General features: G+C 53.1%; 1 protein-coding gene across 1 annotated transcript in view; it reads right to left on the reverse strand.

Annotated features, from left to right (window-relative positions):
* Positions 1 to 17915, reverse strand: part of CNGB1 (cyclic nucleotide gated channel subunit beta 1) — a 72402-nt gene that overhangs the window by 43695 nt on the left and 10792 nt on the right. The window contains exons 13-16 of the mRNA XM_061387344.1: positions 12328 to 12496; positions 11083 to 11433; positions 4418 to 4700; positions 3717 to 3753 (exon numbers count right to left, since the gene is read on the reverse strand). Coding sequence (XP_061243328.1) covers positions 3717 to 3753; positions 4418 to 4700; positions 11083 to 11433; positions 12328 to 12496 — 840 coding nt within the window. The remainder of the gene's footprint in view (positions 1 to 3716; positions 3754 to 4417; positions 4701 to 11082; positions 11434 to 12327; positions 12497 to 17915) is intronic.

Below are 17915 nucleotides of genomic sequence, written 5' to 3' on the forward strand. Positions count from 1 at the left end.
AGTGCAGAGTTGGTGCATGGTTGCATGCATGCGTGCTAAGTCACTTCAGTCATGTCCGACTTTTTGTGATCCTATAAGCTGTAGCCCTCCAGGCTCCTCTGTCCATGGGATTCTCTAGGCAAGAATACTGGAGTGGGTTGCCACGCTCTCTTCCGGCAGAGTTGATACAGAATATACAAAAATCAAGAAGTGATGCAAGGGTGGAGGACATGCGGGACCCTTTGGAGTGAGATTTAGGGCTGGCCTGGGAGACTGAGCTTGGCGTGTCATCCCCAGTAGCTCATGTGGAGAACATCACCGGTCATGACGTCTATCCAGGAGCTCTGAGAGAGAGCCCTGAGCCACCCCGAGCCACCGCCACCCCCAACCCCAGGTGTTACGCTGTCCCTGCTAACCGAACAAGCCCTGAGGTCACTTGGCCAGGCGGGCTGATCTTACTCCACCTCACCCCCACTCTGCCCACCTCAAGACAGGAGGAGGGGAGAATAAGAGTGGATCTCTTCTCATGAAATGTTCAGCTTGACCTGCCTATGGATATCACAGACAACTTTGCCCAGGGTCATCCAGAAACAAACAGATGAATCAAAGGCAAAACGGGCAGGTCTGGTTTGAGTCAAGGCAGACTCAAAGTGACAGGGATTCGCCGCGAGGCACCAGTATGTCCCCCAGCTCTTTGTCAGCAGGCAGCAAATAGCAGGAGCCCGAAGGCCACTATGGGGACCCTGTCACAATTAAATGGGTCCAGACAGGCTCTCTCTCTGCACTGGTCCCTAAGGACACCTCTCCTCTGGGTCTGCCTGTCAACACCTGGGGGCCTCTCCTTTCCTGAAAGGGAATTTGCTGGGCAGACAGCCACAGTCCTCAGAAAGTCCAGCTCCCAGCAAACTCTCAAGGTCAGTAGATTCTGTCTGCAATGGACCTTCACCTCATCTCCTGGTCCATTTCCCTCTGATTATTCTTCCCCCTGACCCAGCTCCTTGATCCAAGCCTCTTCATTGGCCTGGAGATCTGAATGACTTCTCTAAACTAGGGTATGAGTGACTAACCCATATAAAAACTGATGACCTGCAAAATGCCACGTTTAACCCCCAAAAATGAATAGCTAATTGTGGAATTTTAGGCACAGAGAGAAGGGGACTATTATGCCTTAAATCACCACAAAGCAAGGCGAAGACACTGGTCAGCAGAGGAAAAAGGGGTGGTTTTCCAGGAGCCCAAATAGCAGTCCCACACCAAGACCACAGCACCCATGCAGAAAACAGCCCAAGCCATGCAGAAACACACAACACAGACACCAGCATGCTGGGTGGGCAGTTTCACGCTACCTAGACGACGGACTGAGCTCCTGGTCTCCTTGACGAAGCTGGAGTTGGATAAGTTTGTCCTCCGGGAGATGAGGACAGGGATGCGGGTGATGGGGGGGCGGTAGCTGGGCACATTGGGGAGGTGCTCCACCAGGTTGCGGGAGGCAAGCCTGGGGGTCACTTGGCCAGGCGACTGGTCCTGGACTAGGTGATTCAGCTCCATGTCCCGGCCTGGTTTAGCCATAATGCTGAGGCCAGGGGGTCTTAGGCAGAGGCAGGACCCTGGGGACTGCAATGAGGAGCAAAGAGTTGGGAGAGGCAGAGAAAGTGGGGCTCTTCCCCACCGGTGTCAACACAGACCAGCCCAGTGCCCACCTGCACTCGCAGGAGTGCACTCAGAGTCTGAAGCACCACTATTGTCCCTGGAGGGCAACACCAGTCGTGTTGCTGGTCCACCCACAGCTCTGAGAGACAGCTCTGAGCACCACCCAGTTCTGGCACTTTCTCTCCTTAACCAACCATCATAGCATTTCCTACTTTACAATCAAAGAACCTAGAACTCCTCAGGCTCTTAGGCTAACACTCAAACATTCTTAATCCGGTAGGATTTTCCATCCTAAAGAAACCCTGGAGCTCAATTAATTCCACTTCCAACCAGACACAATAACTTTTCCTAGGTTCCTGGTTCCCCAAATAGGCTGCATATTGGAATTGCCTAGGGAGGCCTGGAAATGCCTGATGCCCAGGCCCACCCCCAGAGATTCTGATTTAATGGTCTGAGGTGAGGACTGGCACCAGGATTTTTTAAAATCTCCCCCAAATGATTGCAATCGCAGTCATGAGAACCACGACTCAAGGCCACTGCCTCTCAAACACAAATGTGCAGAGAAACCTCCAGGGATCTTGTCACAGAGCAGTTTCTGCTTCAGCTGGGTGGTGTGGGGCCTGGATTCTGCATTCTGAAGCAGCTCCCAGGTGACACCAAAGCTGCTGGTTTGACAGCCACACTTTCAAGTGGCGGCAGACAGAGGGCCATGCCTCAGTGTTTCTCAAAGTGTGATTCTCAGGCCACCTGCTTCCAAATGACCTGGAGAAGGGCGTGGAACCAGCCCCATGGAACCCTAGTTTGCACCCCCTGATCCTGGTCTTGCTCATCTTTGTGGGGTGCAGACTTAGTAGGTTTCCAGTAGATTTGGGTTAAAGTTAACAGAGGATGTTTTTCAAAGACCAGGTGGGAAGCAGACTCAGGACACCTGGGTTAAGACAGCTGGGTCCATCCCATCTCCAACACTGGTTGCCTAGGAAACAGGCTCACGACCCCAATTATGGTCTCTTCCTTCAGGGCCAGGGATGCCTGGTCACCCTACTCTGCCCAACAACCCAGTGGGGTAGGTACTGTTACTGCCCCCTCTTCTTGACTTGGAAGCCACAGTTAAGAGAGGTCACAGACTGGCTCCAGGTCACACAGAAAGGAAGGGGGGGAGCCAGGAGTGACATGAAGGTCTGTGTCCTTGCTGCCCACACAAAGCCTCAGTTTTCTCATCTATAAAATGGTCTGTGTGCCTCCCAGGGTGTCTGGAGCACTACTAGTGCCTTGAGGATTGTGGAGGTTTGCAAGGCCTGGGTTCAGTGTCCAGCTGGCCTCACTCCCCTAGACTCTGGCCTGTCGTCCCTAAAGTTCTCAGGATTAGGAGTCGGAGTGACAAGTGACCAAACTTGTACCAAAGATCTCAGCAGTAAGGAAAAACTCAAAAGACACAGGGTCTAGGACATGCTTTTAGCAAGCTCTGGTCCCAATCTTCATTCAGGAATGATACCTTTGAGCCAAATTCTCACTGGTCTGTAGCCTAGAGAGTTGTGGACCCAATGAAGAGGTTGGCAGGAGGGATTAGCTAGGAGTAGGGTTTCCCTAGGCCTCCTGGGGTCCTGGGGTTTCCCAGGTGGTGTAGTGGAAAGGAACCCGCCTGTCAATGCAGGAGATGCAAGAAATGTGGGTTCGATCCCTGGGTTGGGAAGATTCCCCAGTAGGAAATGGCAACCTGCTCCAGTATTCTTGGCTGGAGAATCCCATGGACAGAAGAGCCTGGTGAGCTACAGTCCATGGGATTGCAGAGTCACACAGGACTGAGTGAGTGAGCATACACACACCTGGAGTCCTGGTGGGGTAGGGATGGGGGGAAGGTGGGGGGCAGGGTCTAAGGCAATTCCCTTGGGGCCCTTGAAATACATCATCAGACTCTGGTTATGTGGTCCTAAGATGCAGAAAATGGGTTTTGCCTGAGGATGGGATGAGTTGGGGAGGGGAAGGAATTGAGAGGCAGAGGGGGAGGGCTTGCCCCTGTGCCCCGGCTTCCCCCAGCCTCAAAAAAGCCTGGACATTCTTATGCAACCCCACCCCCACTGCACACCTACCTCCTGAGCTGTCGGCCAAGGCCTCTTCTTGCAGCTCCTGTGAAAGATAAAGCAGAAACCCAAGTGGTAACCATCCAACCATACCTGCCCTGGTCCAGCCCAGCCAGTGTCGGGGGATCTGCCCTCAGGCATCTTCATGGGCCCAAGTCTACTCCGAACCCTGCCCACTGGTCACACCTTCAGCCCACCTTCTGGAGCATCCAGTGCACACAGGAGCCCCAGGCCCCAACACCTGGGCCCGTCACATACCATGAGGGGAAATTCTCTGGCAACTCTCTGTGTGTGGAGACAAAGCAACTAAAGCAGCCCCCACGGCACTCTCCGCCTGGCACCACATTTCACAGCCTACAGCCGTGTACAAAACTCTGGAGAGAGGTTTTTAGCCCCATTTTACAGAGGTGACCACTGAGGCCCAAGGTAAGGTCTTACCTAGGGTCACATAGCCATATGAGGACTGGAGTCTAGGACCGCTGCTGCCCACTCATGGCCATGTCGCCAAGGCCCTTCTTGATGCCATCTGATCCCTGACACAAGCAGGGCCTTACGGCAACTACCATCCCACTCTTCTCTATTCAGTGGGCATCTCATCAGCTGAACCCTCACCCTCCGTAAACAAAGTGGACAAGGCCCCAGCCCCTTACACTGACTTAGGCCCAGGAATCCAAGGTAGCCGGGGCACGAGGCCTGACGCTGCTCCATACCTGGTGTGAGGTGCTCTGGTCCTGGGCTCCGCCTACTCCGTCCTGCTCCTGGGCTCCACCCACTTCGCCCTGGGCCTGGGCTCCGCCCACTTCACTCTGGTCCTGGTCTCCGCCCACTTCACTCTGGTCCTGGGTTTCACTTTCTTCACTCAGGGCCTGGGCTCCGCCCACTTCGTCCTGGGCCTGGGCTCCGCCCACTTCACTCTGGTCCTGGGTTTCACTTTCTTCACTCTGGTCCTCCTCGCTCTGTGGCACCAGATAACTATCCAGCAGGACACTGTGACTGCGAGGGGGCAGGAGGCAAGGTCTGGGGTTAGGGATATTAAATGTTTTCCCAGCTGTGCTGAGTGCCAGGCTCTGTGAGGAGCTGGGGCACAAAGATGCCTAAGGATCGGTCCTGGGCCTTCTGAAGCTCCCAGCACCGGGCAGGCGGCAGATACCACGTCCTATTAACAATCTCACAGTCTGTGTCATGTGCTGGAGCAAGCAGCTGTGAAGGACAAAGCCACAATTCTGCTAGGAAGGAGGGCTTCCCAGAGGAGATTGGGTTGGAAACAGGTGGGGAATGGTGTCCAGGAAACAAGAACAGCATGTGCGAAGAAAATTCTGGAGCACCGTGTTGAGGAAACATCCTCTCCAGCAGGGGAGACTAATGGGCACTGTATGGTGTTCAAAACCTATGCCCAGCATTTCCCCTCTTGGAGTCTCCAAACAACCTTAAAGATGGAGGCAGAGAAGGAGGTATGAGAAAAGTGAGGCCCAGAGAGGTCAATTGGCCTGACCAAAACCACACAGCATATTGTCCCACATCACACAAGACTGAGACACACACCCTGATTTCTTTGCATGCCATGAGATCAGAGCCACACTGCAACTGCTGAAGGTTTCAGGGGCCCCTGGCCCAGGCAAAGGCATACATGAGTGACAGGGGCCAGGGTTAGACTATAGGGAGCAGAGGAGAATATGGCAAATCAGAGAACACCTGCCCATCTGAATCAGCAACCCCATTCTGCTTGGAATGGGTGCCCCGCGGCCAGATCTGCTGATTTTCAAGAAAAGACTGAACTACATACACATTTGAATGTGGAATCTCCCCATCTTTAGAGGCTGATAATTAATCCAAACTAATATCTATATTAAAATCTGTATGATCTATATTTACATCTATATTAATATGTCAATATCTCAAAGAGCCTGTCTCCAGGCTAAATTGGGCCCTGAGATGCCTGTGTGCAATCTCTGGATTAAAATGATGACTTGGGACCAAGGGCTAATGTGATTTTTGTGGTTAGAATTAGATCCGGCCTCCTAGCAGCCTCAACCCACACCATGGACCATTGTCACCGAGGGGCTCACGGAGGATGCTCTTTAGCGTCTGCTGCCCAGAAAACCTGGATCCCCCATCCTCTACCCAAAGGGGCAAGTCTCAGCCTCTGAGGTGGGTGAGGAGATGGGGCCCAGTTGATTTGGAGACAGCAGCCTGGGAGAAGGAATCAGCCAGCAATCATATTATCACAGCAGTTCCCAAGGGCTGAGTGCCAGGCACAGGGCCAAGCACTTGTCCCACCAAATCCTCACCCAAATGACCCTAAGAGCCCAGCTGCTATTGATCCCATTTGAGCTTAGTAATTGGAGGCTCAGAGAGGTCAGATGGCCTGGCCAAGGTCACATACCCTGTACCAGGTGAACCTGGATAAAAGATGGGTATATCTGACCCCAGTGCCAAGTCCTTAATACTCCACTGCCAGCCTCTGAGTGTCTGCACAGCCCCAGGTGATGTGGATGAGTAACAGGAGTGTCTGGAGGATTCAAGCACCCAACTCATTTTCTTTCTCTTCATTGTATACATATTTCCATTGTGAGGGGCCTTGAGTTGTCAGATTCTATCCTGCCCAGGAAGAAACAGATTTTCTTAAAGAAAAAGGCATATTATGACTTTCACAGGGCTTGGCACTTCAGCCTACATGGGCCCCTTCCTCCATAAATATATTTTTAAAATTCTATTTTGTGACTGCATTTATATGAAGATTAACATGTTAATATTATATTTAAAATATTCTCTTCCATCTTAAAGTTCATTTGTTGGGTCTGCTTTTCAATGGCACCCCACTCTCACTTTTCACTTTCATGCATTGGAGAGGGAAATGGCAACTCACTCCAATGTTCTTGCCTGGAGAATCCCAGGGATGGGGGAGCCTGGTGGGCTGCCGTCTATGGGGTCGCACAGAGTCGGACACGACTGAAGTGACTTAGCAGTTGCATGCTAAGTCGCTTCAGTCGTGTCTGCGCTTTCTGACCCTATGGACTGTAACCTGCCAGGTTCCCCTGTCCTTGGGATTCTCCAGGCAAGAATATTGGAGTGGGTTGGTATGCCTTCCTCCAGGGGATCTTCCCGCCTCAAGGATCAAAGCTGTATCTCTTGTATCTCCTACACTGGCAGGTGGGTTCTTTACCACTAGCACCACTTGGGAAGCCCATGTTCTTGGAGGGCTTCTAAAAGTATTACAGAAACCATGCCCTCAAGCCTAACAGAGAAGAAGGCCCTGCCTGGAAGGGGTGGATGGGCTGGTGCTGCAAGAAGCTGACTTGACTCTCCTTCCCTGAAACAGATGCAGTGGCCTCCTCGGTTCTCAGAGCACGAAGGCCCAGGAAATGAACTTCCCACAGTCCCAGTCAGAGACTTGCTGGGGTCTTGCTTATTATAGAATCAGGCCTGGAAAGCAAGTCCCTGGGAAGCCTCCATTTGCTTATCAGTCAAATGGGTAGGCGGAGAAGGCAATGGCACCCCACTCCAGTACTCTTGCCTGGAAAATCCCATGGATGGAGGAGCCTGGTAGGCTGCAGTCCATGGGGTCGCTAAGAGTCGGACACAACTGAGCGACTTCTTTCACTTTTCACTTTCATGCATTGGAGAAGGAAATGGCAACACACTCCAGTGTTCTTGCCTGGAGAACCCCAGGGATGGGGGAGCCTGGTGGGCTGCTGTCTATGGGGTCACACAGAGTCGAACATGACTGAAGCGACTTAGCAGCAGCAGCAGCAGCAAATGGGTAGGACTTGTGCAGCCTCTACCATACAGCCTGGCCTTTTTTTTTGTTTTTTGGCCACACTGCATGGCATGTGGGATCTTAGTTCCCTGACCAGGGATCAGAGCCATAACCCTGCATTGGAAGCACAGAGTCCTAACCACTGGATTGCCAGGGAAGTCCCAGCCTGGCTTATTTGAGTGAGGTCAGAAGTGCCAGTAAGAAGCTAAGAGAAAAGTCAAAAAATCTCCCCCTGTCCAGAGTCATCTGGATTCTCCATCTCTAAACACAAGTAAGTTGAACCATTCCTTGTCTGCAGTACCAGATGTCTGCTTAAGACCCCAGCCTGACCTGGGACACAATCCCAGCTCTGCGCTTGCTGCCAGGGCACCCTGGATGTGTGGGCTGCTGTCTCTGGGCCTCAGTTCTCTCATCTGTGAAATGGGATTAGCAGTGGGAGCCCTGGCACAGCATGTGGCAGGGAACACAAGTGTTCATCAAATATTTGACAGCTGTTATTAAGACTGTTCCTGTCATAGTTATTATTAATCCCAGAGGAGGAGGCGATCTATGAATCACCCACGGAGATGGAGGAACATTTTACACAAACAACTCTAGCTATGGAGACACCATAACAGGCCCTACGGTGGCCCTGTCAGCCTCACCAGGGGCTGTTTGGGGACCCATGTACACAAAAATCTTATTGCCCCTGGTTGGGAGTGTTCCCACTGCCTGCCAAGGCCCCCTCCTGACCTGCCCAGAAGCAGCAGGCCATGAGCTTCTGGAAAGCTCCCAAATTCCTGGGATTTGCAAGCAGAGGCTCAGACAGACCGGCTGAGGCGGGGAACACAGAGATCCTGGCTCTCTGAGTTAAAGATGTGGGAAGTAGCAGCTATAGCCTCTGGCAAGAGTTTACCAGCCCATTGCTCCTCCCTCAAGTCACAAAGCAGGCCGTGTCCCCAGCTCAAGGATCTCACTGTAGACTCTTTGCCCAGCATCCCTCAACCCCGAAAGAACGGAGGGGAGCCCTTAGGGAGAATCAGGCACCTACTTGGGTCTTGCTGTCTTTGCCAACAGGGACGCCCATGATGCAGGAGCTCAGCTGGGGGCAATGACATTCATCCCAAGCCCCAGGTCGGTGCGTGCCAGTGGAGAATTGGGGAGCCCTGGCCCAGCCCTGAGTCTGCAAGGCGAACTCCAGAGCTAGTGTGACTTGAGTGGTGGATGAGCCTCCAATCCTTCCTGCTTCTAATCAGATTGAGGGGATGTGCGGGGAACTCTGCAGAAACGCCCCCAGGGAGACCAGGTGGGGACCAAAAGGCTGTGGTTGCTAGGAAAAGCCGAGCTGTTGCCAGCAGAGATCAGGTCGCTAGGCGACCATCTGCCCGTTACCAGGGCCTGCGCGTCATCAGTAACCCCTGTGTCTCCACAGAGCTGGCAAGAGCATCCTTCCCCAGGCAGCAACAGCCCAGCCGCCTGTCCCACGCCTGACAGCCTCTGGCATTGTGCCTGGGATCAGCCACTCTGTCATCACAAGACCCTTGTCCTTACTTGGGGCCCTAGGTCCCAAAGTTCCCTGAGTTTGAAGTTCTGGGCAAATATTTGTGTGATCAGGTACGTGCCTGGCAGTGTTTGTAGGTAACTGTATGCGTGTGCTTGTGTATAGTGTGGATACATGCAGGTGAGTGTACCTGTGCCTGTGTTACTTGTGCATGTCTGCAGGCTGTGTGTGGGTATAAGTGCCCTGACAACACGTAAGTGTGCACATAACCCAGCACATCTGTGTCTGTGTGCAGGTGTGTATGCACAGTGCAGATATGTGTGGAGTGCCCGTGTGTATTAGGCAGAGAACATACGTGTAGTTACTATGTGTGCCTGGGTGCACTGGCTCCCTGGCCTTCCAGTGGTGTTTAGTTCAAGAGCCATGGCATATAAAGGGATTTGTAGGCCTGAGTGTTGGGCATGTGTGTGTTCTGGCAGAACAGCTCAGGGCTCTGCACTATACCCAGAGGCAAGAGGAAAGAAGAGAGCAGATAGGACTGTACTAATGAAGACCCAGGCAGCACCTAAGGTCTTCACCTAAGGGAGTGAGAGCATCCTGGCTCTGGAGGGGCCTAGAGGGCAGAATTAGGACCAGGTTACAGAAGCCAAAAGGAAGCACTCTTAGTTTTGGCAGTAGACATAATTTTCTAAGTCAGAGGTATGTGTGGATGGAATCAATAGCCTTTAGAGGTTGTGAGCATCCCATTATTGGAGGCAAGCAAGTAGTTATGTGGCCTCCTGCTAAGGATGGAAAGATTATATGTGAACTGGGCAAGCGTGGACTCAGAGCAGATGAGACTAAGCAGGCTTCTAGCTCCCAAATCCTATGTGGTCTCATGATTTAACTGTTTCCTGACTGAGACTAAAAGCGACCCTTAGTAGAGATGAGAAGGTTGGTAGTTTTTGATGGACCGCATACTCCACACCAGGTCCTACTGCATCTGTTCCCAGCCAGCCCTCTGGCCACTCAGCAGGGGCTATTATCCCCACTGCCAGACCTCCCATTTTACAGATACAGAGGCAGAAGATCTATGCCCACCTGCTGCTCACCCGGGTCACTCTGCTGAGAGAAGCAAAGCTTGGGCTCCTAACACTCGCGGTGCTATCTTGCCTTAGGCCATAGCCAAAGGGACAGGGAGGCAGGGTGTGGGCCAAGGGGTACCACAGAGGGCAGAACGACAGGGACAGGGAACAATGCCAGGGGGGTGAATCAAGGGGAAAGACTAAATCACCCGGTCTGATCAGGGGAGAGATTAAATCACCCAGCCACCTGGATGCTCCTCCTGCTTCAATCTCTGCACAGTGCAGCTGCCAGCCTGCGTCACTCCCCTGCTCACAAACCTTCCGTGGCTCCCTATTGCTCCCAGGAAGTCAAGTTCAAGGCCTTCACAATCCAGCTCCTCTGAAGGATCATCTCCCCCACTTCAAGTTACACTGTCACTCTTCCTGGGCCACGCAGGCTGCTTGTGAGGCCGCAGTTCACTTCCGCCTCCTTGAAACACTTTCCAACTGGCCTCCAGGTCCCATACTCTTCTCATCTCCCTCTCCTCCTCCTTGGTCCTTTCTGGTTCCTCCTGAACTCTGATCTGGCCTTTGGGTCTCTCCTTCATCCATACTCACTCCCCGGGCACCTCCTCTAGCCCCACTTTCAATTCCGTCTACCAGACTAGACACCTGCCTTTACATCTCTGGTCCAGCCTCTTACCCCCTAACCCCACTCAGGCACCCAGCAGTCTGTGCGTCACCTCCACATGCATCCATCTCACCATCTGCCCTTCTGTCCAGCTCTCATGGTTCAGGATTCTCTCCCCAAAACCCCCTTCTTGTGGAAGTGCATTCTACATTTGTTTGCCCGTATAGGGGTGGGTGGGGTGGGGGTGGTTGTTGAGTGTTGGGTATTGTGAATCCCAAGGTCATTATGAGCCCAGTGGAGGTCTCCCAGCAGCCCCCTAGCCTCTCTGATCAGTGCTCAGTGGTTCAGCACACAGCACAGAACAAAGGGAGGAGCTCCCGTGAGCAGCAGAAAGCATTCCCACCCCAAAAGCCATGGCAGCCCCTCCCTGGGTCATCCCTAAGCCAGGCGCATAAGTGTCTTACTCCTGCTCCTCCTCTTCGTCTTCCTCCTCCTCTCTGCCTTCCACCTCCTCTTTCCCTCTGCCTTCTTCTTCCTCTTTCTCTCCACCTTCTTCTTCCTCTTTCCCTCTGCCTTCTTCCTCCTCTTTCTCTCTGCCTTCTTCATCTTCTTTCTCTCCACCTTCTTCCTCCTCTTTCTCTCTGCCTTCTTCCTCCTCTTTTTTTTCGCCTTCTTCCTCCTCTTTCTCTCTGCCTTTCTCCTCTTTTTCTTCACCTTCTTCCTCCTCTTTCTCTCTGCCTTCCTCTTCTTCCTCCTCTCCGTCTTCCTTCTCCTCCTCCTCATCTTCTTTCTCCTCTTGAATCCGAGGCAGCTCCCTGAGTTGAGGTCAGAGGCAAGAGGTGAGGTCATTTTTAGCTGTACCCCAAGTCCCCTTCCTGACCCAGTTCTCAGTAGGATGTCCTATAACCACAAGACTGCACCTGGGGAGCCCTGGCCTCTCTCTAGCAATGAAGGCTCCCTCCCTGCATCAGGGGCCTGTCTTGGCCCCCAACCGCCCTGGTGCCAACCCTAGGTCACCCCTCACACCCTGGTCCTCAGTTTCCCCATCTTTGCAATGTAGGTCATGGACCTATGGACCTGAGGCCTCCTGACTTGAGCGGCTAAGACTCCACAGGGACTGAACTGAGAAGCTCCTGTCCTTGCGGAGGGTGGCCTGGCCATCACTACCATGGTTACACACTCCTTTCCTTGATGACCCTGCAATTCCCTTCTGGAAATGTACCCTGCAGATATCCACATATGCACATTCAGGGACATGTAACAAGAGTGCTTGTGGCAGAATTATTTAAAATAATAAAAACGGCCATCAATAGTGGACAAGTTAAGTACATTCTGGCATATCCATACAATGAAATTCTATGCAGTTGTTGAAAAAAATGAGTATGATCTCCATGTTATCAACGCGGAAAGACCTCAAGGTACATTGTTGAATGAATGTAGTAAGATCAATGGATGTGATATGCTATCTTTTGTGCAAAAAATGAAGGGAATCCATGATCACATATGCTCAGATAGGCCCTGGAAAGTTACAGAAGAACCTTGGCAGCTGTTGTGCCCATGGGGAGAAAGATGTGTATCTGGTGGGAGGGAGAGGGAGGAGAAGGTAGGCTTGGTCCCAGCTCTCTGCCCTTTTGCATATGGGGATTCTGTACCATATGCCTGTTATCTTCCCAGACAATCTTTTTTTCAGGGCCTTCTCTGGCTCCCACCTGGGCGTCTGCTCCACCACCTCGCCCTTCTCTTCATCAGCTGGAGCTGCCTCTGAGGTCTGCGGGCTGGTGCTGGTGCTGCCCTCCTGGTGTTCATCTTCCTCCCAGTGAGGGTCAACCTCTTCTAGAATGAGATGCGACTCCTCTTGCTCTCCAGGGAGGATGCTGACTACAGGGGACACAGCATATGGGAGAGAGTGGGCCTGGGCCTCTGAGTCCCAGGGACCACACAGGGAGCCTTGGTCATCACCAGCCATGCGCCAGTTCTCAGCCAAGCAGCGGAAACAGCAGTTATCACTGGGACCACTGACAACCAGGCCAGTGCTAAAGAGATGGGCTGAAGCCCACAATAATTCACCCTGTCTCCTTCCATTAGTTCCCCCTCTCTTTTTCCTTTTGAGACAAGGCTTCTCTGGTGGCTCAGATGGTAAAGAATCTGCCTGCAATGCAGGAGACCCAGGTTCGATCCTTGGGTCAGGAAGATCTCATCTGGAGAAGGGAAGGGCAACCCACTCCGGTATTCTTGTCTGGAGAATCCTATGGAATGAGGAGCCGGACGGGCTATAGTCCATGGGGTCACAAAGAGTCGGACACAACTGAGCAACTGACACTGTCACTTTTCAATTATAGTTAGTCTTTGTTTCTCAGCAGGGCCTCCTTCCTGGAGGTCTGTACAGAAATGATGCTTCCAAACACAGAATTGCAGGTGATACCATGAGACCTATGCTCAAAGTCCACCCTGCCGTATCAAGGTGCAATGGCCTGGAATGTCCCGAGGGCTACAGAGAGAGCTTGTTCACTGCCTGTTCTCCAGATGCCACCCCTGCTGACAGCACACTTCCTGCCCATAATCTCGGAACCTGCCTCTGGAAGTCTAGAAAGATTTTCTCTTGAACTGGAGGCTCCAGCTCCAAGGGAACTTGACTTTCTCATGGACGTGATCTCACTTTCAACATTACTCCGTGGACTCTGGTCCCTGGCAGAGAAAGTGGGGCTGTGAGCGTGGCAGAAGTGGGTGCAGGGGAAGTTCATCAGGAGCTTGAGCCCACCCCCAGACAGGAGAAAGGGGAGAAAGGTGAAGATTACCTGGGAGCAGGTGGTCCCCAAAAGCTCCAGGGTTCTTGGTGGGCCTGAAGCCAGGTGTGAATTACTAATGGTGACTTTCAGTGGAAGCTGGCCTCAAGTCTTCTCCTCTGACTCTGGGAGTTATTGTTCATAGTGCAGGATAGTAACAACAATAGCACCAGCTACACTTATTGATCATTTACTATGTGCCAGGCCTGGTACTAAGTGACCTACATGGATTAACTCAATTAGTCCTCACATCAACCTTTTGAAGTGGGAATAACTATTATCCCCATTTTATTTTCCCTCTTGTATGTTTTATTCCCCATTTTACAGATGAGCAAACTGAGATGCAGATTAAGGCTTTCTTTTATAGGGTGTTTCCCTCACGCCAGGCTCAGGGGCAGTCTGCCTTCCAAGAGTTCTCACTCCCCACTCCTGCCTCCTGTCTTCTAGGTACGGATGTTATCCTGCTTCACAGAGGAGGTGCCCACCACATCCTGGACTACAGTCCTATCTCCCCTATCCCTCTAAGCACCCTGGATTCTGACCAGGGAAGACCCTCCCACTGTGGCCCTGAACCCAGTGGTGGGACATACAGGTCATAGGTGCTTGCTGTTCTATGTCGTCACCCAGCCTTGGTGTGGGGTCTTCATGCGGACCATGCCTTGAGGGTGCAAGTTCCTGCTTGACACCCAGGGGTCATCCATAGGACAGAATATCCCCTGACCCATGAGCTCATGAGCTTTCGCAGCAACCCTGCAGGGTAAGAACAGTCCTCTCCCCATTTTATAGACCAGAGAGGCTGAGTGACTTGTCTAAGGCCACACAGGATGCCAGAGGCAGGGCCAGGTCCCCTGACTCACTTCCCAGGTGCTATCCTAGGTGACAAGCATGCCCCAGAAGCACCTGCCCGGCACTGGCAGCCACCCCATGACAGGCGTTGGATGCCATCCTTGCTCACATCCTTGCTTTCCCTCTCATTAACCCTCTCTCTTTAGGTACTAATTAGTGAGTAGGCATTTTACAAGCATTTTCTCCTTTCATCTCCGTGCCAGGCCTGTCCCCATTTTATAGCCAAAGAAGAGGATGGTGCCTGAGATTACCAGTCAGAAAGGCAGGCAGGGGGTACCGATCCTGGGGCAGGGCCCTCCTGTCCCTGTAGCTGTAAGGTGGGACCCTCTCCGCAGGCATCTGACTCTCAGCTCTTTCGGCTTTTCCAGGGTCCGTCCAGGCACCCAGGTCACAGATGGAGCCACGAAGCGCTATGGATGCTCAAACTCACATGGAAACTGCTGCTCCATCCAGGGCTTAAACTTCACCCTGGAGTGCCTCAGGGCACACCCCTTCCTGTGCAGTATCCTCCCAGCCTAGGGTGGTCTTCAGGGCAGCCAAATGGGGTCCTGACTCCAGCAGCGCAGGTCGATAGCCCCATACAGGGAGAGAGCTATTGCTTCTAAGACCACTTGACAGGGAGCCCAGGGGCATGCATTCTAGGCCAAGGCGCCCACCCGGTCCCTGGGTTGCTGGCAAAGCCCTGGCCTGGACTTAAAACCCCCATCCTCCCTGGCACGACTGGGTCATGACACCCGTTCTCTCTGTCTCTCGCTAGCCCAGACCCGCATCTTCTGGCCCCTGAAGCACTAATTCCTCAGTAACTGGGTATTTCTCAAAGTGTGGTCCTCTTCACTACACCACCGTCAGAATCATCTAAGCAAGTGGGTGCTTCTTGAAAGTGCAGATTATCAGGCTCCCACTCTTTAAATTGGAAGGTCTGGGTGTGTGACATTCTTCATAGCCACCCCCAGATGTCACCTGAAGTTCAAGAACCCCTGCTTCAGTGGCCTTCTCTGCCTCCGATGCTTGCTTGGCCTCAGAGTAATCTCTGTGAAGTCACTGCCCTGCTCGACCACCTCCAACAGCTCCCCGTCACCTACAGCCTAGTCCTCTGACATCAGGCCCTGACTTTTCTAGTTTTCTGCATCAAGGACTCTGGGCTCCAGATTAGCTGAAGTGCCCAGCCCTCTCCCTGTACACTCTCACCGCCAGGCATATGTTCACCCTGTTCCCTCTACCAGCTTGCCCTCCCCTCGTTGCCAGTCTGAGACCTCGGGGGTCTCAAAACTCAAAGGCCTATGTAGCTGGGGAGATGAGAGTGGAGGGTGCCACCTGCTCTCAGGTGGCAGCTGCCACTCAGACTGTCCCCAACGCACAGTGTGGGACCATGACAGCCCGATATTCCCAGTTGTCAAGAGAAGCCAGGTTTTTCTGTGCCAAGCCACCTGATTTTTCAATGTTGACAACTAATGCCAATGTTTAAAATCCTCCTTGCCCAAAACAAAGACATCTTATGGGTCAGCTGGGACCCAGGGCAACTGGCTCAGGACCCCTGGCTGACTCCTTCCAACAACCCCAATATGCGGGCCATATTAATTCACCCACGTCTCAAGCCTAAGTACTCCCTTTAGCCTTACCCGGAGCAGTAACATCATGCAATCACAAGTTTGATGTACTACTATATGCTTTTTAATGTCAGTTAAAGCATGTGATGTCATCCACTAGTGGCCCCCAAATTTTGGAGGGGGAGAACATGGCCAAGCCTAAGGAGATCCTCTTTCGGGAAAAACTGTCCCGTGGGGGCGCTGAGTGCGTCAGGCACCATCCTGAGAACTGTGTGGGTGTCCTTTGAAAGCCATGCCCGTGGGTGTCCTTGCAGCCTTCTGGTGGGAGGTCTTCCCGCTGTCCAGCCTAAACCCTACAGGCTGCCGGGCTGGCCTTCCCCTTGCTCAGGTGGAAAAGGGCAGCCTTAGTCTCTGAGAGGCAGTTCTGGGACTGGCTCCCCGTCACCCTGCCTGGGATTGGTGGCGGGGGTGGGCAGCAGGGGGTTCAAGGAGGGTAGGGAGTTCAATGGCCACCTCATTCCCCTCCCCAGCAGGTCTTCTCTTCAGGGCACCCTTCTTTCCTTCCATCCATCTGTCCATGTGTCCATCTGCGCTCTCCCAGGCTCCCTTCCCTTTTGTTTCAGAGGCTTCCAGCTGCCACCACCCCTGAAACAAAGGAGAAGACAGAGGAGTGGGTGGCGGGGTGGACAGGCAGAGGGAGTGAATGAGCGAAAGGATGGGGGGATCTGGGAGACCGGGCAGGGGAGGGGTCACCCTTATCTGAACAGTGTTCACCCCAAGAAACTATATCCCAGTCCTAACCCCTGTTACCTGTGAGTGGGACCTTACTGGGAAGTGAGTTTTTGCAGGTATCACTAGTTAAAGATCTCAGGGTGAAGTGATGCTGGATTTAGAATGGGAGGGACCTAAACCCAATGACACCTCCTTATAGAAGACATGAGAGGGAGGTTTGGCGGACACAGAAAAGGCAGAGCTTGGAGGGCAGCTAGATGCCAAGGGACATCAAGGATGGCCAGCAGCCACTGGAGCCAGGAGAGAGGTGCGGCACGGTGCCCACCTCAGAGCCCCAGAGCCAACCCTACCAACACTTCAATTGTAGACTTCCAGCTTCCTGAACTGAGAGAGAATACATTTCTGCCGTTTGAGGGTATCCATTTCTGGTCTTTGTTATGGCAGCCCTAGGAAACTGACACACCCTAGTTTCATTCATGACCCACATGCTCCAGGCACACAGCTAGGTCCTGCCTGCAGCTGGCTTTCAGAGGATCAGGGAGCGGGTTCAGAGGGCAGATGGGGAGTGAGGGTCCATCCTCAGATCTCTCACTGGCCCCTGGGGGTGGAGGGGATGGGTCTCTGTTCCAGGGAAGGGCTTCCGGTCCTCTAACCTTGGCCTGGCTAAGCAGCTGCTGCTGGGCCCAAGGGACTCTAGTCACTGCTCTATGACAACTGCTCTGTGACCTTGGGCACATTTCTGCCCTTCTGCCCACCCCAATAGCTGTGGGCAGCCCTGTTCTGCACCCTTTAGTGTGGCCGTGAGCTCGAGACTGAGTGAACCCTGCTCTGAGCCTTCCCTTCAAGACACTACCCTGATTATACAAACCCCATCGCCTCCCATGCCTGAGCTCCACAATCAGCCAGTCTGCGCATGCTGCCCTGTGTCGGAGTGACCACGTGCGCTAAGTCGCTTCAGTCGTGTCCAACGCTGACCCCATAGACTGCAGCCCGCCAGCTCCTCTGTCCATGAGATTCTCCAGGCAAGAATACTGGAGTGGGTCATAAAGGCCACCATAGTGGGGCTGGGGCAGGCAGCTCTGGGACACCCAGGGCCCACATTCTGAGGGCCTGTGTCCAGGGTGAAAGAGGGCCACTGCCCTTGACCTGAACTCTGCTCCGCTCACCTCCAGCTCTCATCACAGGCCTGGCACAGAGCAGCCCTCCATGAGCATTTATGAACACATGAATGGATGTGTGGGTGCCCCATATCCCACATGCCTTTCCAGAGGCCATGACATGAAGGAAGAGCAGATTTTGGATCTCAGCCCTCCCCTCCAGGCCCCAGTCCTCCTGCAGGGCTGAGATAAAAAGCAATACATACCCCCCACAGGCAAGGGGATGCCCTCC

The sequence above is a fragment of the Bos javanicus genome, chromosome 18 (assembly GCF_032452875.1).
Source record: "Bos javanicus breed banteng chromosome 18, ARS-OSU_banteng_1.0, whole genome shotgun sequence".
Lineage (NCBI taxonomy): Eukaryota > Metazoa > Chordata > Mammalia > Artiodactyla > Bovidae > Bos > Bos javanicus.